Here is a 21,289-nt window from a genome sequence, read left to right on the forward strand (position 1 = left end):
CAATTTTTCATTGAGAAAGCAAGATAATTTGAATAGATTTGAAGCCATTTCTCTCCTTAGTGACTCCAATTCTCAGAATTAGCAGAATCACAGTAGCCCTGGGACAACACCGCCTTTGCCTGTGCAGCTTCAGGTGGCTAGGACCAGGACAACTTCAGACAGCCTTACGAAAACAGCATCAAGAGTTCACGGCTCTTAATCCTGGTTAAGATCAAGTGGAGATTCCTTTGACAGGTTGGTAAAACAATGGAAAAGAGGAGATGAACACAGCTACTGAATAAATGCAGGGGACACGACATCTTCATAACTGCTGAAAAAGGACATCTTGATCACTGTGCTGTGCTCCTGCAAACATTCTAATTTTTAAAACAACCACTCTGAGTAAGCCAGACATAATATAAATTCCCCGAAACTGGGTTCCAACAGCTCAAATCTAAGGAGACTAAGTGGGCCTTCCTACCTTTCTCCCATATTCTGAACAAACTAACAAAAAAGACAAGATTCTTGCCCTTCAATGACCTTAAATGATCAAGAAGGGCACATGTGCTCACCCAAGAAACTGCACACAGAATGAATATTCAGATGGTACACAGGTTTACCGTGGATTTTTCCCTTTCTGAGACAAATTACATCGTGTTACAATATGCCAAATACCAAATTTGAAATATAACATAAAACAATTCTGTCATAAAAAGTTGGCCAATGGCCAAAAAACATTCATGTCTGTGTGTGTGTGTGTGTTTGTTTGTGTGTCTGTGTGTACAGAGAAAACATATCGAAGAGGTCTGATAAGGACAGTTCCCAATTGAAAGACATTTATATTTTTAGGAACTGCCTTCTAGCAGCTGAGGCAAGACACACATCTTCCCAGGCATCACCCACTGAACTGAGAAAATGGGATACAAATTTAAAACGCCCAGAAACAAACCTTTGTCTGAACTGCGCTGACAGTAAGCATCCCATTATTCCATTGTGACCTAAGAAACTTCCCATTATTTTTAACTTATAGAACAGACTTATTCCTGAAGAAATCACTTATTTTCCTTCAAAATAAGTTAAACTCTGATACCATGACTATGACATGGAAAATCTCTACTGGCTTATTCATCTTAAGCAATACTGTGTATGTTAAACTTCTGGCACAGAAAGGCTGAGAAGCAGTTGTCTTTTTGAGGGACGAGGAGGGGAAGTAGTGCATTTTGCCCTGTACGTTTCCCTATTTGAGAATTCTAGTCATTCTCCCCTGAGGCACAATGGGACACAGACATGTTCCTCTAGTACAGCTGGACAGACTGATTTGTCCTCGAACACATACAAACAGTTGACAGAGGAAACGGTGTTCAATCTATGAGAATAATTTAACCACTACCTCTAAACTAACTGGATTTAATAGAAATCATAGCGTGGGGTACAAAGACTTCTCATTTCGTAGGCATCGCGGTATCATCACTTCTTGTACATTTTAGTTGATTTCAAATGACTCCTTGGGGAGAGAAAGGAAACCAACTGTGGGTGTTGACAGAAGTTCACCTAAGCCACAGAGAGAAAGGTCGGGGCAGGTGCAGGAGACCGCCCCAGCCACGTGGCAGCCCTAGTGAGGGGTCTAAGGCAACAGTTAGCGACACTAACTTCAGAAAAAGGGGGGGAGCAAACTCCGTCACATATGGCAGGGTGATCTGCAAAGTTGCACCTGACTGCACACTAATCTTTCAAAGTTGGGGTGTGCGCAGTAGACACAGTTAGGAGACTCAGAGCTAAAGGGAAGCATCTCTCAGCTCTGCTTCTCCCCTCTGAACCCAGAGGGATTTGATCTTTACTTCACTGGAGGGGAGGACCAGTGACAATCATCTGAGACCTACTATGTGCCTGGACTGCAGTCTTTTCTCTCACCATGGACTCCGGGGAATCACCAGGATCCCTGAGGGAGGGAGGCACCTTCTGTGCTGGGTGACCTTGCTTTGCTCCTGCCACTCCAGACACCCACACTGCTTCAGACTCCGAGCCACAGCGAGGCTCAGAAGATCAAGGGACCAGTCACAGCAGCCTTTTTAACTTTGGGAAAACCCAATGCTCACTTCACTCAAACGTCGCAAAGTGGTGCCATGACCCTTTAGCTCTTGGCTCACCAATTCAAAGAGCCACATCACATACAGCCCTTAAGCTGCCCACGGCATGATTCTGTGTCTAGTTCCTTTCCAGGTCCCCCCGAGCGGAAGACAGCTCTGGCAGGGAGTCTGCGCAAGATTACTAGAGTATTTAGCTTTTGTCCCTTCTTTTGCTAAGTCTTATCGCAGAATAAGGCGCACAGATCTCGGAGATCGAGTACTTCAGTGTATGCTGGACTTGAGACCTGTACTAACAGGTACCTGCAGGACCTCAGGCTGGCTTAATCTGGGAATCTCCATTTCAAAGATGAAGAAACTGAGGTTCAAAGAGAGTAAAGCAGGGCTGGTTCCTCAGAAAGCAGTGGAAGGCCAGGTACAAACTTAACTCCAACGCCACGCTTCCTGTCTCGGTCATTTCATGGAGCACCTCACTAGGGGGGAAACGGGCAGAACTGAACAGACCAATTTCATTCCCTTAACTGCAGCGTGAATATACATACAGTCACACTTCCTGTCTGGGCATTCGTTTTCTCGCCTGTAAAATGGAGAGAGTGTTGCACTGGTGATTTCTAATGTGCCTTTGAGGTCACTGTCCTAAGGCTTGAGGATATAATTACGTGTTAGTGTATGTGAATACATATGGACATAGACATAGACACATATGATATGCTACAGGTAAATACCATTTCCAGTCGCACACTTTGCCTCATCCCCCCAGCGACCACGTTTTCTCAATCTCAAACTAGGGCTAGATAAATCCCATCAGTGCAGCCCCTCAGAATCCCGGGTGTGTGGTCAGTACCCCTCGGGATTCTCTCCCAACACCAAGTGCAGAGAGTGAGAAAGGAAGAAGAGGGGCCACGTACTTTACATGAAATATGAGGTGTCATTAAGTTCCTTGGAGGAAACGGCAAGTCTGCGGCAGAGCTGAGCTGTGGGGGACACAATACACCGCAGGAAGCACAAGTTAAAGGTGACAGACTATGGCTGCCCGAACCCGGACTGCACCGAGAGGGCAGCGCCTGCCCACGCTGGGACCAAGCCTGGACCCGAGCCCAAGTGGGAGGGCAGGACCCTGCACTCCCAGGTTTGCACATTGCGTGTGAGCAACTCTGAAAACGTGCCGTGCAAGGCGTGCCGCGGGAACTTGGCTCCTGTTTCCTAACGCACGTGGCACAGCCCGGCGTGGGGTTCACACGCACCACCCGCGCCCGCGCGCCCCCGCGACCGCTGCCCCTGGCGCGGGCGCTAGGACCCCGCGCGCCGCGCGCACTCGCTCCCGCCGCGGTCCGAGCCCCGGCGCGCGCCCCCGCCCGCCCGCGCGCGCGCCCCGCCGCCGCCCTACCTGGCGAAGCAGTGCTCGCAGTGGTTGCCGCGCTCGCTGACCGTGAGCACGTAGGCGTAGGCCGGGCAGGAGAAGAGCAGGTCCCCCACCTGGAAGGGCTGCAGGGCCCGCAGCCCCCGGCCCTTGCCGGGGCTGCAGAAGCGCTCCAGGCCGCCGTCGCCCTCGGCCCGCATGGTGGCGGCGAGGCGGGCGGCTGCGCTGGCACGGAGGGCGCCGGCTGTGCCCGGAGTGGCGCTCCCCGCGAGCTGTTATTGGAGAAGCGTCACCCAGAGCCGCGGGGGCGGGGTGGGGAGCCGCCCGGCGGACGCGGCCCGGCCGCCAGCGCTCCCCGGAAGGGACGGCGGCCCCGCCCGGTCCTGACGCGCCCCCGCGGGAGGGGGACAGGCCGACCGCCCAGCCCGGCGCGCGGGACCCTCGGTGGCCGCTCCGCACGCGCCCCGGGCCGTTTCTGGTGTGGTCGCGACAAAGCTGCAGCCCTGGCGGCTCCTGGAAGGAGGGCAGCCGGCGTCTGCGCCTCCGCGGCGTCTCTACGGAGAGCCGGACGCCGTCCCGTCACCCGTGGGCGGGATGGGGTCGCCTAGGGGGACAGGTATCCAAGGCCTCCCCTGGACAGTCGGCGTGGCCCATAGGATGACCCGCCCGGGGTAAATTGAAGGGGGCAAAGATGCTTCTCAACCTTCTGCTCTTATGTGCTGATGGGACACCCTAGGAGGAGTCATGGGGAACACCGAAGAGAAACCACGGTGGGAAAGTTTGATGTGCTGACAGTTAAAGGGTGCTTTCCCCAGGTTCAAAGTTTTTAAACCTTGTGAGGCTTTAAACCTGGGGCGTCTCTCGAGTACTCGGTGTGAACACAGTCTTCCCTCTGGCCCCTGGTAGAAGTTAATTACGTGGACGGAAGAGGAAGTACACAGTGAGCCGAGCTCCCTGGGCGTCTCTGCGGACGGACAGGGACCATGGAGAGGAAACTGGAGGCAACTGCCTTCAAGGAACTTAGGCTTCTTGCGGGCAACGCCAGGCTGTGGCCAGAACAGTAGGCTAGAACTTGTAGTGGTTTGAATCGGTTTGCTCACTGTCATCTCAGAAAAGTCAGTTAGGTTATGATGAGTCATGGTGCGGATTTAAAACACGTAAAGCTCATAGAACAGTGTTTGGCACCCAAGTCCCATACACATGCATGCTGTGGGTGTTGCTCACATGAGGAAGAAGGATATAATCTGGGTTCCACAGAGGATTGTGTAAAGGCTGAAACTGATGTGAATACAGTGAAGACTCAGTGTGAAGAGAGAATTGAGCAGAAAACGCTAATACTTAAAGCTAGGTTTGATCTGAAACTGTCACACGTCTAAGTGCAGGCTAGTTTAGCAAAGGGAAAGCTGAATGTGATTTGGAGTATGTCATAAGATCTGTAGAGTTTTTGACACTTGAATAAAATTCCTAAAATGAATAAACCTCTAGCCTTCCTGTAAAGAAAAATGCATTATGGATACTATTTCGTTTATGCATTTTAAGAAGCATTCACTGAGCACCCACTGTGTGCCAGTCACTGGGATAGAAAGATGGGCAAGACGTGAGCCTGGATCTTTGCATTTGACACGTTGACAAGCCAATGATCATTACCGTTAGTTATTGAGTATTATGGGTCAGGCTTTGTGCCAAGTGCATTATCTCCTTTAATCCATGATTATAACAGCCCAGGGAGTCAGGTGTTCTGTCTCCCATTTTCCAAAATCAGGAAAGTAGAACTCAGAAAGAAGGATTTCCAAGGCCACACAGTAAGTTGCAGAATTTGGTTTCAACCTCAACTCAGTCTGAATTTGAGGCCCATGCTCTTAACCCAAATGTCCCTCTGCAGACAACTACAGCTCATTGAGATAAGTGTCATCACAGTGGCTTGTACAAAGTGTTCTGTGGGAACACAGGCAGTGTGTGACAAGCTCAGCCTGGGTAATGAGAGTTTGATCAAGGCAGGTGCCACATTCAAGTAACGTTTGAGCTGAGCCTAAGGATGGACGGGACCTGGCAAGTGCAGGAAAGGAGAACAGTTTTCCAGACGGAAGGAACTGCATGCAAAGACAGAGGGACTTGAAAGAACCATGTGTAGTTGGGCCCCCTGGAGCCGTTCTGAGTGGAGCGTGAGCTCTCGAGGAGCGGTCAGGAGGTGAGGCAGGAACAGTGGAAGGGCATCTTCTCAACAAATGAATTTTGTCCCAGAGGTGATGTGGGAGTCACTGACAGCGTTCAAGCAGAGGGGTGCCACAATTGATCGGTCCAGTGTTTTAGACCGAGTTCTATTGGCAGCTTTGCAGATAGACTGGAAGGGGAGAGCACTGGACCCAGGACCACCAGTTAAGGGAGCATCTGCAGTATTTTAAGTGAGAGGTGAAGAAAGCTGGAATCAAGGCAGTGGCATGAGGGAAAGAGGCAAAGATGTTGAAGGTAATTCCAATTTCTTGCTTGGCATCTGATTTTTCCATGTGAGGAGATACACGGCAGGCCGATAACAGATAATGTTGACTTTCTAACTTTCTAGCTTTAGCCTGATCAATCTTGTAGACTCAAGACAGGAAGCATAAATATCCTAGGATTTGGGGAATGAAAGAAGCATTTTCTTTACCAAAGAGGAGAGCGAGGCCCTGTAGAGTTAAGTAACTTGCCTAATAACCCATTGGCAGAGCTAGCAGGAGATTCCACGACATAGTCAACATTTAGATATTTGTTACATGCTGACTGTGTTCCGGCAACAGTCGTAAGGGCTGCTGATGTCATGGTAGCAAAGACTGACTTATTCCCTGCCCTCACAGAGCTCTGTGCAGTCTGGCAGATGAAGTGGACATTTATCAGATAATCACACAGACAAATACAAACCGTCAGTGGTCTGAGTGCTGAGGCAGTGCTTTGGGGGTTTGACCTAGTCTGAGAAAGTTTTTCAGTGAGAATAATGCCTGAACTAAGTTCTAAAGGATGACTAGCACTTAATCAAGAGAAGACAAGGAGGCACAAGCATTCTAAGCAAAGGGAACAGCATGTGCAAAGTTCCATTGATAGGAAGAAGCATGACCCATATGAAAGACAGAGTAGCTGGAGCAGAGCTAGAGGGAGAGTGTTGTTCGAGATGATTTTAGGAGGTAAGTAGGTCTTATTGGACAGGCTTCAGGAGTCTACTCTGTTCAAAAAAGCCTCTGACAGGTGCCAGACTATTATGTTAGAGGAGCTTTATGCCAGTCATGCTACCTAAATAGACTCTGACAATTATGTTTTATTACAGATGGATGTTATGTGTTAGCGAAAGAATTTTCTCAAACCTTAGAAGTTTCTGGACACATGCCTACTTAGGCAAATCTTGGATAAATTAGGGGGGGCTCTGTAGTTTTTTAACTTCCTGATTTCTGGGGGAATCTAACCAGCACAAAGATGGAAAGACTGACATAGAAGTAAACAAACAATTATAATACAGTAAACAATTGACTGTTTCAAGGATTAATTGTGCAAAATAACCTACTTCTTTGCTTTTTTTATTGCAATTAATTTTTTCCTCTTTCATCAAGATTTCCAACAGCCAAGAGAAATAACAGCCTAGCTGCCGAGTTGTCTTTCCAGGTGAGCCGCGGCTGAAACAGATTTATTCTCGGGGGAAAAGGTGACTGGGATTTAAGAACACTGGAAAAGAAACAGCCTCATTTCAGAAAAATGCCTGTGTGAACTCAGGTGACTCAAACTGGGGAAATGGTAAGTTAAGCAACAGCCGTGAAGTTAGGAGCTTAAATTACGGAGAAAACCGTGTTTAAAATAAACGGCCAAGGAATGGCAACAAACCAGCTGGGGCAAACCGATGACAGTACTCTTAATGCAGCTCATGCTTGTCACTCTGCCACTCCACATTCTCACATTCCGTGAAAGTCGCCTTCCAGCTGCCAGAGCCCCTCCACCTTTTCCACTCCCTTCCGCCCCAGGGCTGGGAAGGGATGGAGTCTGAATGGAGATTTTTGGTTAATTCACCTCACTGTAGCCCAGAAGAAGCAATATAAGGATGAAGGCCCCCTTTGCCTAATTTCTCTAACCTAGACGTCAGTCTGATTTATGAGTAAATATCCTTCCAACCAGAGATTAGCACATGAAAGAAATAGCTCTGGCCTGGGGAAATAAAGCCTTAGCCAAGAAGGAATGCAGATGAGCGTGAACAATGGCCCTATACCTCGTGCCGCTCTACCTCTGTATGCATGTCATCTATTGCTTACACATTATGTGCTTATTCCATGATGGACCCTTGTCATACAAAGGTGAAGAGGCCAACATACATGCGAGCACTTATAAAGGCATCCCAAAACGTTCGTTCCTAATTCCTGGCAGCTGTAAATCTTGCCTTCTGTGGTTTGCAAAGGTCTTGCAGATGTGGTAATTGAGGCTCTTGAGATGGCGTGGTTAGCCTGGATTGTCCAGGTGGGCCCTCAGTGCAGTCACAGGTGTCCTTACAAGCGAGAGGGAGAAGAGATTTAACGCAGGCAGATGAGGAGGCTGCCCTGGTATCACCGAGGCAGAAACTCGAGTGGTGCGGCCACAAACCCAGGAATGGGGACAGCCACCAGAGCCGGAAGAGGCAAGGAACGGATCTCCCCCCAGAGCCTCTGGAAGGAGTGTGGCCCTGCGAACACCTTGATTTCAGCCCAGTGATGCTGATTTCACCTTCCGGCCTCCAGAACCACGAGAGAATAAATTTGTGTTGTTTTAAGCCATCCGGTTTGTGGTGATTTGTCGCAGCAACCACAGAAAACAGATACAAATTGTAATACAGCAAATAGGGGGACGAGCAAAGGGTAATAGAAAGGCTTCACAGTGGACCTGACATTTCAGCTCCTTCTAGAAGGAAGACTGAAAATTGACCAAGGGGAAGAGGGGCCCCCAAAGTGGGTTTAAGAACCTGAAGGTGGGGGCCGGCCCCGTGGCTGAGTGGTTAAGTTCACGCGCTCCACTGCAGGCAGCCCAGTGTTTCGTTGGTTCGAATCCTGGGCGCGAATGTGGCACTGCTCATCAAGCCACGCTGAGGCGGCATCCCACATACCACAACTAGAAGGACCCACAACGAACAATATACAACTATGTACTGGGGGGCTTTGGGGAGAAAAAAGAAAAAAAAATAAATAAATAAAATAAAATTAAAAAAAGAACCTGAAGGTGGAAATTCACTGGGGTAGGAAGAAACTTGACAACCCAGGGAAGTATTTTTCTTTTATTTAACAAATGCTTCCATAGCTCTTACTATGTACCAGGTACACTTTTAATTTTTTTTTATATTTATTTATTTATTTTTTTTAAAGATTGGCACCTGGGCTAACAACTGTTGCCAATCTTTTTTTTTTTCCCTGCTTTATCTCCCCAAATCCCCCCTGTACACAGTTGTATATCTTAGTTGCAGGTCCTTCTAGTTGTGGGATATGGGACGCCACCTCAACGTGGCCTGACGAGCGGTGCCATGTCTGCGCCCAGGATCCGAACCCTGGGCAGCCGCAGCGGAGCACGCGAACTTAACCACTCGGCCACGGAGCCAGCACCCTGCACTTTTTAAATATCTTCTCATTTAGTCCTCCCAACAACATTTTATAGATGAAGACGCTGAATCACTGTAGTCAAATAACTTGTCCAAGGGAGCAGTGCGGTGAGGACTCAGCCAGGCTGTGGCAGGAGTCCACGCTCTAGACCATTGCACGGCACTGCCTTGTGGTTTGGCCCAGGCTATAGCCCTACGCAGGAGTGGCCCAGTGATGAAGCATTCCCTAAGGCCATGTGCATAGGAGTTAGATGCACTGTTTGGGTACTACGGAGCCAGAGAAGAAATTTGGCTGACATGATCCGGTTGTTGCTTTAGAGAGGTCATTTCTGCGGCTGAATGTAGGATAAATTACAGAAGGGTGAGGACAGAGAGAGAGAAATAGGGACTCTAATGTAATAGATAGTCCAGAGGAGAGATGCTGGCATGAACAAGGGCTGTGACAGTGGTGATGGAGAGGAGGGATATGGATCTGAAGAACTTAATTAATTAACAGGACCTGGTGATGAGAGTATGTGAAGGGAAAGGAGAAAGGGGGATATGAACCACAGAAAAATATGTCCCATGACAGCTGACATCACCTCCATCCAATCCCTCAGGTTCATTTCCTCCCACCTTGTGTCCCGTGAGTATTCCACAACAAGATCTTGTTATTTCTTCCATCTCTATATTTCATCTCCCATCATTTCCTTTCTTATGCCACTTGGCTCTTACAGCTTCACTTCTGCGTTACCGCGATAGCAGTAACATTTTGAGTTAGCCAAAGACCATACATCCGGCTCTGCGTTTCCTCTTATCCCCCTAACCATGACCTCCCGTTCAGTCAGGGGCATTGACTGGGAGAAGAAATGATATTGCAGAAGAGGAGCAAAGGCTCCTGAAGCCCAGGAGGGTCTCAGGAGATTCAGGGCTCCTGTAGTAGCAAATCCATGATGATGTAGCAGCAAGGACTCGCCCTGCCCAGGAAGATTCTCCAGGACTGGGATGAGAGGGAGAATTGGAAGGAAAGCCAGAAGGAAATTGGGCTGCTTATCTGAGAAAGGGGCATGTGCCTTAGGTTCCTTCCAGGCTGAACCCTAGAGGAGTGGGATAACATAACAAAAAGCCCCGTAGGTTTGAGGGGATTAGGAGCAGAGATAATCTGTGTCCTAGTCTCAAGTAGACCCCAGAATTCCCTGCATACTAGAAAGTGCTTGTGGGAGAAATGACTGAGAACTCTCAGAGGTTTCCCATGCGAAGCAGGAGAGTGAGTTCCCGTGTACCTGAGAGGGGCCCTATAGTAGACAAGGGAGCCATCCGAGAGAGCCACTGTGGATGACAACAAGGGGCAACTCAACAGAGACCTGTGTGGGCTGATGACCAAGGACGAGATGTTCAGCCCCTGCCAAACACTCAGTGCCTTAGCATCGCGGTGGCACCCAAACATGAGAGGCACCCCCAGGAAACTGACTGACGTGACGTTTCTGCCACCCAGGGAAAATGAAGGCTTATAATGAAAATTGTTGCAGTTTCTTAAACACGTGCATTTATAGATGAGCTGCATCTGTCTGGTCTCTCCCTATTCTCTGTGCCTTATTTACTGCTGACAAACACATTGTCTTAAAAGTACTGCTTTAATAACGAGACTTTCTGTTGAAGAACTTTCAGTTGCTCTTTATTGTATATCTCATCAAAGATAGGCTCCTTTTTCTGGCTTGAAAAACCCTACCTCTACCTGTCTTACTCAGCTCACGTTCTATCTATTCTGAGAAGCCTTCTCCAAACATTTCTCCCCAGCGTGATGTCTATTTCCTAAGGTAAGTCCTATGTATCTGTAACTTCATGGCATGTAGTCAACTTTACATATGTATGGCCCCACGTAAGTTAAAAGGTCTTCAAAGAAGATGCTGTATATTATCTTTATTTGGTTGTCTTCTCTGTGGATAGCTCGATACTCATTACGTGTTAGATTCTCAAATATATTCTGAGGGACTTAAGTGCTGAAAGGGCTGATAAAATTTTGATGAGAGATGATACTTTGATTTTAAGGGTATGTTATACTGGTAATATTTTTGAGCTAGTTCCTAGACTTTATTACACCATATCCCAAGGATTGAATAAACAATTCTAGGTAGTGAATCCATGAAGAGTTTAAAATCTTTATTCTGAAATAGTTAAAAACAATTATGAAAGGGGTGAGCGTTTTGTTGTTGTTTAGAGGGGCGTATATTGTTGTTATTTTCCTGGTCATGGAATCATCCATGTTGGCTTGGAATGCTTACGAATCCAGATGGCCAAAGGCACCCAGGTCACGCTCTGTTGTCTCGCTGGCAGGCAAAGGTGTGGACTCAGAAATAAGCCTCTGCTTTCAAGCTGGAGCACAGCAAGAACATCCCTAATGCATAATTTGCAGTCCTGACACGAGCGTCTCAGCTGCATTGCAGCGTTGTTACTGCAGGCAGAGCTGCCACAGAAGACGAAACTATTTATATCAGTGGAAGGAGTAAGAAAGCCAGAGAAAAGTACAGAAATAACTATTTGAGGGTCAGATTGATCAATTCTTAAACTACCAGGCATATTCTCTTGTATTTGGAAGGGAAAAGAAAGAAAGCAAAAAAAAAAAAAAAAAAAAAACCAAACAAACCCAAAAAACGCTTAAGCCAGTTTGACCTCAAGATTCAGGAAATATAATAGTTCTAATTAAATATGAAAAATTGAATAGAAAGGCAACAAAGACTCAAGAAAAGACTCCATTACTGACATATTTGGTTTTCATCTAGACTTAGAAGCTTTTTTCTTTATCTCTGGAAAGTCTCACTACTTTTTTCCCCATTAAAAAAAAAAAGTACTCAATGTAACAAAGTTTCAAAGACTTGCATATTTCTATTTTGCTGAGAGCTGTTAACAACTTTCTTATTGGGGGAGGCAGTGTCGTCCAGTGGTTGGAGGAGGAGGACTGGGTACAGACTTTGATGTTGTTACCAAAGGCTCGTCCCCTTGAGCAAGTCACCTGGAACGGGATTCTCAGTGCTCTGTGCCCTTTCTAAAACCCCACCGATTTTAAGGGAGGGTGGAAGAGTTCCACAAAAAGAAAAGATGAAGCATGATATTTAAAGCTGTAAAGCCTTAGTCTACCTGTTTTATAGGTTTCATCTTTACATAAAATTTGGATATATCACTATAGCTTATTTCTTTGATAAGGGAAGAAAAATACAGGAGGAAAAAGGTCAATGGCTGTGAAGTGAAGAAGCTGTGAATTGAATTCTCCTGCAAAAGCTGAGAATGGTTGACTGTCGTCACCTTAACTGCGAGCTCTCCCAACACTTTCACAACAAATCTTTGGTTTAGTTTTTTTTCCTAATAAGGGTTAAAAATTAGTAACATTAAATGTTTATTTGGGAAATTATTAAAATTTAAGGTAGACACAATATATTTTCTTTTTTTTTTTTTTTTTTTTTTTTAAAGATTTTATTTTTTCCTTTTTCTCCCCAAAGCCCCCCGGTACATAGTTGTGTATTCTTCGTTGTGGGTTCCTCTAGTTGTGGCATGTGGGACGCTGCCTCAGCGTGGTCTGACGAGCAGTGCCATGTCCGCGCCCAGGATTCGAACCGACGAAACACTGGGCCGCCTGTAGCGGAGCGCGCGAACTTAACCACTCGGCCACGGGGCCAGCCCCCACAATATATTTTCTTAACCGGGAAAAAGAGAATTTATTACTTTGCTTGATAACAAATGAATTTATACAATATTGTCGTTAAATACAGCTAATTTAAGACCCAAACGGTTATTTGAACTGATTGGGAAAGGACACACAGGTCAAAGCTGTGGTGGAGTCAAAGTTAAGTTAGACCCAGATCTCGTCCTCCAGGAATTAAAATTTAGAAGAGGAAACATGATTTACGCTTAGAAAGTTATGAAAGCCTGCTAGAATGGAAGCCTCATGAAGGCAAGGAGATTGGTCTGTTTTGCTCCAGGCAATGACTGACACAAGCTGGATGCTCAATAAATGTTTGTTGGATGAATGGATACCACAAGGCAGAGAGTGTTGAGCCATATAAGAACTGTAAAAAAAGGAAAATCAGTAATAGAGGGACAGGTAACTCCCAGCATCTTTGAAATTATATATATAACTTACAGATAATTAAGCTGACAGTCAGGCCCTGAAGAGAATCTCCTGTGCATTGCTATTGGTTTTCAAATTCATCAACTGCTCTGCCATCCTCTTCAAGTAAGAGCATGAACACATCAAGTAATGGACATATAACTTCACGTGCTGGGCCTCGGTGAAATGAGGAAGTTAGACTAAATGAGTGTTTCTGGGGACAAACGCGCAAAATCCTTTTAGATAGCAGAATGATTAAATGTGTGATGATTAAATCATAAGACCTCTGACAGCCCATCCAATGTCTGATTTCACAGATAATATTGTTACCGCACAAAGGGCACTATTGCTCACTGCAAGACAAAAGCCAATCGTCAAGAGGCAAGATGGTGGCAGAGAAAGGGCATTTTATTACAGCTTGCTAGCAAGAGGGAAGATGGCTGACTAATGTCCACAAGAACCATCTTAAGGGGGGCACAGAATCTTGAAGCACTTATAGAGGCCAGTGGGCTATAGGGGAGGGGATTAGGAATGTTGACCCAGGAGTCGCCACACCAGATCTTTCAGTTGTCACTGATGATGCCTGTCAGCATAGATTCTCTGTTCAGGGGTCATCACATTCCTAAGGAACTCAAAAGAATGAAGTTATCATCCTATCGCAGCTGGGAGGTACATGCACAAGCAGGGGTCATAAAATCTACAGAGCAGGTGGGTCTCCTGGAGGGTGCAAATCCAGCTGGGTTAGCTAGTCAGAGGTCATTCAAAGTTACAAGATGGTTTCTTTTCTACAATATGGCTTCCCTTATGTCAACCTTGTGTTGAGCCAGTAGCAATATTGCCTAGGAGGGAGACCTAAAGGGAAAATATTAAATAAATAATAATAGAGTGTCATGCAAATATGACAAAACTCATAAAGACAGCACATTAATGACAGGTTTGGGAAACAGGGGAAGAAAGATCATCAAAGTCATTTTAGTTCTACTGTTTTATTATTTAAATTAGCTTCAACCAAAAACATTGCCTTTTCCCACCTTAAATAATGCTAAACCTAGTTCACTTTTTAAATCCTCGGAATCATTTCTCAACAACTTTCTGAATAGTTGACTAAATATAAGTAGTGTCTGTTTGTCTTGGGGTGTTTTCTTAAAGGGACCTCTTCACTAGGTAACTGTGACTCAAAAAGTCATGCTAATGCCTGCTACAGGTTTCACAGTCTGCAGCAAAATGAGACAAACGCGAACAATAGAATACTTATGTTTATAAAGCTAAATAGACTCATCTTAAAGGTAATTTCGTAAAAACCTGAGATTAGGACCTTTTCAAGGTTAAAATATGTTTTCTTTTTAAATGATGGAGGCTGTAGATGGTATTCAATCTAGACAGAATACAAATTGTCAATCCTCTGTGGATCTCACCACCTTTTAAGTAAATGGTACTATTTTCTGAAATTTAGAGGCATGAATGTTAAAGTGGAATTATAGTGCCATTACAGAGACTACGTGGAGTTATTCCTTCCTGCAGATTGTTGAGTCTTCAAATAACCTTATGCTAAATATTCTGAATCATGACACCTTGATTTCCTTTAGTTCTTGGTCATAGACATCGATGCTTGAACACCTACCAACTGTGCTAGGTGCTGGGATTAACATATTAAAGGCTCTGCAAATTCTTACAGGAAAGAAATCTTTTAAATTTTTTAAATTTAAGGTTTCCCAACCTTTTTCTTTTTTGGAACCCCTGCATTTTTTGTGTGTGTTTGAGGAAGATTGGCCCTGAGCTAAATCTGTGCCCATCTTCCTCTGTTCTATATGTGAGATGCCACCACAGCATGGCTTGATGAACAGTGCTAGGTCCAGGCCTGGGATCTGAACTCACAAATCCCAGGCTGCTGAAGCAGAGCAGGTGAACTTAAGCACTACACCACTGGGCTACCCCCCACCCCCACCTTTTTAAAAATAGAACCTCTACTAGTATTTCACTAGTTTTATCTGGAGCAGAATTTGGAAAATGCTAGCCTAGTGTCAGTATTGTTGAAAACTACTAATTAAGTGCCTGTTCCTACCTGCTACTTTTCTAGAAACTTTGAAAAAATCTTAGGAAGTTATTTAGAGGAAAGATGTTTTAGGCAGTTCAGAAGAATGCATCTTTGATCTAAATTGCCAAATTAACTTCCAGAGTGAGTAGTATTTTGGTATGAATATTTTGGTGGGACACTAGAGATTTATTTTCTTTTTTTAAAATAGTATTCATATCATTAGAACAAAAGGGACGCTTGAACATAAAAGGAGAATGTGGGCTATAAAGTTGTTTTTGGCTCATCAGTGGATGAGTTGGGGAGAGGAGTGAATTTACATTGGGAGATAGAGTAGACCGAGGAGGAAAGAATCGAAGAGAGAAATGAAATTATCAAAAGGAATTAAGGACAGAGATTATGAAGGTTAAAGAGCAACATGTGAAATAATTAAAATAAAATATTTGGTAGAAAAAAAAGGATACAAAATCCTATTCATAATATATAAAAGCCAATAAGAAAAAAACCAGGGTGGGGGAAAATACTGAAATCGTAGTGTTTGGGTTCAGGTGCTTTTTTCCTTCATCTCTAATTGTCATTTTCATTTTTATTTTTAAAATATATAATAAAATTGAAAAGAAAAGAAATACTAAAGGATCAGACAAAATTAGGAGACGACAGGCTTATGGAGGAGGAGGAAGATAGTGGTTGAGTCGAACAAAGGCAACAAATAGATTAAAGTGAGTAAGGTGGAAGAGAGAACATTCCATTTGTCCTGGAGGAGATCATTAATGGCTCAAGTGCTGTGAAGTGGACAAAAGCCAGTCTGTAGTGGGGTCAGATGAGAGAGCCAGAGAAGAATAATTTTTTTTTTTAGGACCTAGGATCATAATAATTCACTCAGAGGTTCCCCCCCAGCCACTGTTACTTTAGTTGTGGTTTTATCATGTTGAGATTTTGCCCATATCAGTTTTTACCAGGAGCTGATAAATGAAAACCTTAAAAAAAGAAATCCTATGAGTAAGTTTCTTTGCCCTTATATTTGAACTGAATAATAAAGAAACGATCGATTCTCTTTCTGAGCTGTGCTAGAAATGCTACCATATAGAAATCTTAATAATATACTCTGTGCATGCCCTTTAAAAACAGAAGAACTTGGTCGCCCAAGGTCATTTCAGATGCCTTTTTTCCTAAGTGATTTGTGTATATTTTATTCATAAAAGACAAATTATTATGAAAGGATATGAAATATAGGTTTAAGAAACTCAAAGAACAAAGTGCATTCTTTGCTCTTTGAATTTCTTAAAATTAAGTTCTTAAGACTCCTGCGGCTCACCTTCAAACAAGCAACCTTGAAACTACTCCATGAAACCCGCTTAAAGGACGAACCAAAGAGTTTTCACTTACAAAAAAAAAATAGCACACGGGAGAGCGAAGGTTCCAGGCTTCCAGTCTCCATACTTATTAACTAAATTGAATGCCTGTGGTGGGTCTCATGGGAGCACACAGCAGCAGCCTCTTTATATTACAACTCAGCCAGAAGCATTTATTCCCTTGTAATTAAGGCCAAGGGTGCAGCCAGTGAGGCGAATGGAAGCAATTATGTGGATTATTCAGTTCCCTCAAGATTTCTCAAGAGTTTGTATGTTTGTGGCTTTCTGTTTGTTTGAAGCCCCTGTATAGCTCCCTTGGTTCTCCTTGGTTCTGTAGGTCCAACCTCAGGAACGAACAATAGCTAATACTTAGGCAGCACCTCTCTATGCCAGACACTGTTTCAGGTGCTTTAGCTACGTTATCTTCGTCTATCCTTTTAAAACTGTGGGGGGTTCAATGTGAAGTCCTAGGTCCCCAGAAGCAGATACTGAGATGAGGTTCAAATACAAGGGGTTTATCCCTGAGGTGGTCCCAGGAGAGACCAATATGGAGTGGGGGAAGCAGGCCAGGGAAAGGGAGTTGAGCCAGGCAAGGATCCCATCTCAGGCCAAAGTCCTTCCGTTGGTCCTGCAGGGCAGCTCTGGGGTGTCGGCCAGGAGAGGGAGCTTGGTGTCCATCCTGCTGCACAGTCATTGGTTAACAACCAACGGGGGTGGCAAGGTATGTGTGGGGGTGGGGATGCGGGGAATCTATGAAAGAAGAGCATCAGGTGCTTACCGAAGGGGGTGGCACAGAAACATCCACATTGTCTGCTACAGGTAGGTACGATTGTCTCCATGTGATTGTTGAGGCCACTGAGTCTTGCCTGAGATCTCAAAGTTCACAGGTGGGACAGCTGGGATTTGAAACCCTGCAGTCTGATTCCAAAAGCCGTGTGCTTAACCCCTGTGCTATATTGAAAAGATCATATCTTTATAGTGTGCTATGGTATCATCAATAGATTTACTACCGTCTTCACAATGGATCACGTAGCAGAAACTATTTTGATTTGAGTTTCTAAAAATGCTGAAAGTAGTCTGAGGAACAACCCATTAATACTTTGTTGAACTAAGCTTAGAGTCCCCAAGGCCAAAAGCCTAGGGTAAGCTCAGAGAACAGACTAAAAAATGAGACAATTGGGGGCCGGCCCTGGAGCACAGCAGTTAAGTTCACACCTTCTGCTTCGGCAGCCTGGGGTTTGCCAGTTTGGACCCTGGGTGCGGACATGGCACCACTTGGCATGCCATGCTGTGGTAGGTGTCCCACATATAAAGTAGAGGAAGATGGGCACAGATGTTAGCTCAGGGCCAGTCTTCCCCAGCAAAAAGAGGATGATTGGCAGCAGTTAGCTCAGGGCTTATCTTCCTCCAAAAAAAAAAAAAAAAAAGAGACAATTGGTGTACTGCTCCCAAACCACTCTAACCAGGAAGCTGCAGGTCCTCATAGAAATATGTAAAAAATGATTCCACAAGTCTTTCTTGGCAAGATGTATTCACACAGGTCCTGTTTTTACACTAAGGTAATGTCATTTTAAAATGCTGACCTGATTTTCCACATATACTCATCAACTCTTAATCTCCTATTTTTTAAACCGAGTTTATTTTCCTCTCCAAGTCACTGATGTGATCTTTTGGGTTTGGATTTGGTGTAACACTGCTTTCTGAAACATTTTTTAATTCTTTTTTTTTAACTTTAAAGGGGTTCACTTTATTTTTACTAAAGAAATTTTTGTAATTTTTCTCTTTGAAAATGGGGAGAATGTATAATACTTTTTCTCTTTCCACTTGGTAAAAAGAGGAAAAGTTTGTGCATACTGGTTACTATGAGATTACTAAGTCATCTCCTCAAGAGCTTGAGAATGGCTGTGCTGGAGCAGGTGACCAAGAGAGAAACAAGAGAAAACCCAACCTACATCAAGAAAATCAGGTATAGGGGCTGGCCCAGTGGTGTAGTGGTTAAGTTCGAGCACTCTGCTTTGGCATCCTGGGGCTCGCGGGTTCGGATCCCAGGTGCAGACTTATGCACTGCTCATCAAGCCATGCTGTGGCAGCATCCCACATACAAAAGATAGAGGAAGATTGGCACAGATGTCAGCTCAGGGCCAATCTTCCTCACCAAAACAAAACAAAACAAAAAATCAGGTAGAACCTTGCTGGTCTGAAAAGATGATGCAAAGGTAGAGGAAACTAGACGAAGCCAGAGCCCTTTAAGGGGAGAGCTTAGGGGATCCAGAAGTTGCACAGTTTTCTTCCTGTGTGTTTTGAGTAGAGGAGGAAATGATCCCTTTTTGCAGATACCTGTGGAGGGGGTATATTGAACCCTAGTATCTGCTGTACTGCTGTGATGGTTGAGGAGGGGAGGATGAGGAGGGGGAAAGGCTCGAATGCTTGCAGGGGATTCTGAGATCCTAGATAATAAAAGCTAACACCTCTATGGTGCTTATTAAGTGCAAGGACTATTCAAAGAGTTTTGGGTATATTAACTCCTTCAATTCTCCTAACAACCCTATGGAGTAGGTACTATTCTTATTTCCATTTTACAGAAGAGGAAACTGAGACACAGATTAATTAACTTGTTTAAGATCACACAGCTAGTTAGTTGTGGAGCTGGGATTGGAGCCCAGGTTATCTGCTTTCAGACTCCATGCTCCCTCCCATTCCACTGTACTGCTCATCTGAAATGTAGAGAATGTGCTAGTAATGTTACCATTAATTATTTATTTGTAGTTTAATCTATTTCTGAATGTTCTGCAATTGTTTTATGTGACCTCTCTTTCAACACTTGGTGATAGCTAAGCTGAGGGAGAAAACTTCAGTTCTGATAGAAATATTTAGAAGGTCTTAAAGTTGATATGAAGTAGAAAACCCCTCTAACATGTTTGGAAACTTTAAAGAAGAAGAAGAGGTGGCTGTGGGCAGATGACTCTCTGTTCTGCATGGAGAAGATGGTTTTTCCCTGCCCATGGCGAGCTGGCACTGGCAGCAACTTTATCACAAAGTCGCTCTCAACACTCAGCTGCTTGCTAAGAATTAAATTGCTGGAACCAGTTCTAGTGAGCTTCATGTTACCGTGGTTTGGATCAGGCGTGCACATTAGTGTGATATATTTAGTCTTCAGAAACAGTTGAATTTAAGATTAGTTTTCTTACCAAAAAGATAATGTATGCCAGTATTACTTGTGGTTACTTGCTTCATCTCCCCAAGTAAACAATTGCACACGTATTTACTCTTTTGAGTAAAGCCGACCCCCTACCCGGTTTATGGTTTACGCGCCAGGCGTGACTCACCGGGGTTCGCTTGCAAAATCTGGAAGGAGCCGGGAGCCGCTAGTGCCTCTGCTGCCCTCTAGAGGCGTGTCAGATCAAGACAGCCCATCTCTGGAGCCTTCCTGCGGATTGCACGGAGATGCCACCCTTTCGACTCTGATAAACACCATTTGTCAAAAGAGGATGAGGTGAAAACACTCTGAACTTAGAAAAACAATTATGGGACTTAATTAAAATTCCAAGCCATGCCCTGTACTCAGGGAAGATATAAAACTTCCGTTCTGCGCCCCCACACCCTTGTCTCAGCTACTGGATAGAAATTAATCAAGGTTGTTTTTAAACTATAAATAGAGCGCACACAAAGCGTTTGCCACAGGCCAGGTACTAGTCTAAGTGCTTCTCATATACTAACCTATTTACTCTACCTAATAGTCCTGTGAGATCTATGATCATCTCCATCTTATAAATAGGGGAGCTGAGGCCAAAACTTCTTAAATATTTCTCACAGCACATGAGTGGCAGAACTGGATTTGAACCCAAGTAGGTCCAACTGCATGGACGAGGCATGTAACCCCTTCACTGTATCACCGCTTTATAGCTATTCAAGCATGCATCAAAAGTCTGATTTTCAAGTAGAGGTTTTGCTAAAAATCTTTAACCTGAATCTAGCAATGAGGAAATGATTGGCCTGGACGCTTAAAAAATGTCGATGATGACAAAATGATGGACAGAAAAGGAGGAAGAGGAGAAAAAGAAGCAGGAGGGCGAAGGAGAGAGGGAGGAAAAAGAATTCCAGAGATATGGCAGCTAAATATAATGCATGCTCCATGGTTATAGCCTAAATACCAAAAACAACGCTAAAAACATTATTGCAACTTGAGTAAATTTGAGACTAATTGGATAATAATATTATATTAATGTTAAGTTTCTTATGATCCTTTTATTGTGATGATACGAGAGAATGTCCTTGTTCTTAAGTGACACTTGATGAAATATTCAGGGGTGAAATGTCATGATATCAGCAAATGGCTATCAAACAGTTCAGGAAAAAAGTATGTATGTGAGACAGAAAGAAAGAAGAAGAAAATGTGGCAAAATGTCAAAAATTGGCAACATTGTGTGAAGGGTATATGATGTTTATTGCAGAACTTTTAAAACTTCTTTGTAGGTTTGGAATTTTTAGAGTAAAACTTAGAGGAGAAATAAACTTCGTCTCAAGGTAAGAGCCAGCCAAGGATATAGCCAGAGTATCTGCCTGGACCGCCCGGGTAAGGACAAAGGAGAAGTGTGCTGGGGTTGGAATCCACAGGCAAGCTTTGAACTCTGTCGATAGTGTTATGTGTGGGTGTACGAGATGTTAAAACTTATTTATTAATGTTTTTTATTAGTACTAGGTATTACATGTATCAGTATATATTTTCAAAAAGTATTCATGTTTCCATCCAATGGTAAATAAAGCAAACTGTAAAGGCCTTTATAAAACTAAAAATGGTTTAATTTAAGTCTTAGAATTATTCCATTTTC

At 44.3% G+C, this 21,289-nt stretch overlaps 1 protein-coding gene and 1 long non-coding RNA gene across 2 annotated transcripts in view; one reads left to right on the top strand and one right to left on the bottom strand.

Moving 5' to 3' along the window:
* Positions 1-3,845, bottom strand: part of SMYD2 (SET and MYND domain containing 2) — a 48,606-nt gene extending 44,761 nt beyond the window's left edge. Inside the window, exon 1 of the mRNA XM_070591275.1 lies at positions 3,451-3,845. Coding sequence (XP_070447376.1) covers positions 3,451-3,623 — 173 coding nt within the window. The 5' untranslated portion in view covers positions 3,624-3,845. The remainder of the gene's footprint in view (positions 1-3,450) is intronic.
* Positions 3,846-5,748: 1,903 nt separating this feature from the next.
* On the top strand, positions 5,749-7,281 carry LOC139078935 (uncharacterized). Its single transcript, XR_011532130.1, has 2 exons — positions 5,749-5,889; positions 6,999-7,281. It is a non-coding gene; the product is annotated as an uncharacterized lncRNA (long non-coding RNA).
* The last annotated feature ends 14,008 nt before the right edge of the window (positions 7,282-21,289 follow it).

Source organism: Equus przewalskii, chromosome 23 (assembly GCF_037783145.1).
Source record: "Equus przewalskii isolate Varuska chromosome 23, EquPr2, whole genome shotgun sequence".
Classification (NCBI taxonomy): domain Eukaryota; kingdom Metazoa; phylum Chordata; class Mammalia; order Perissodactyla; family Equidae; genus Equus; species Equus przewalskii.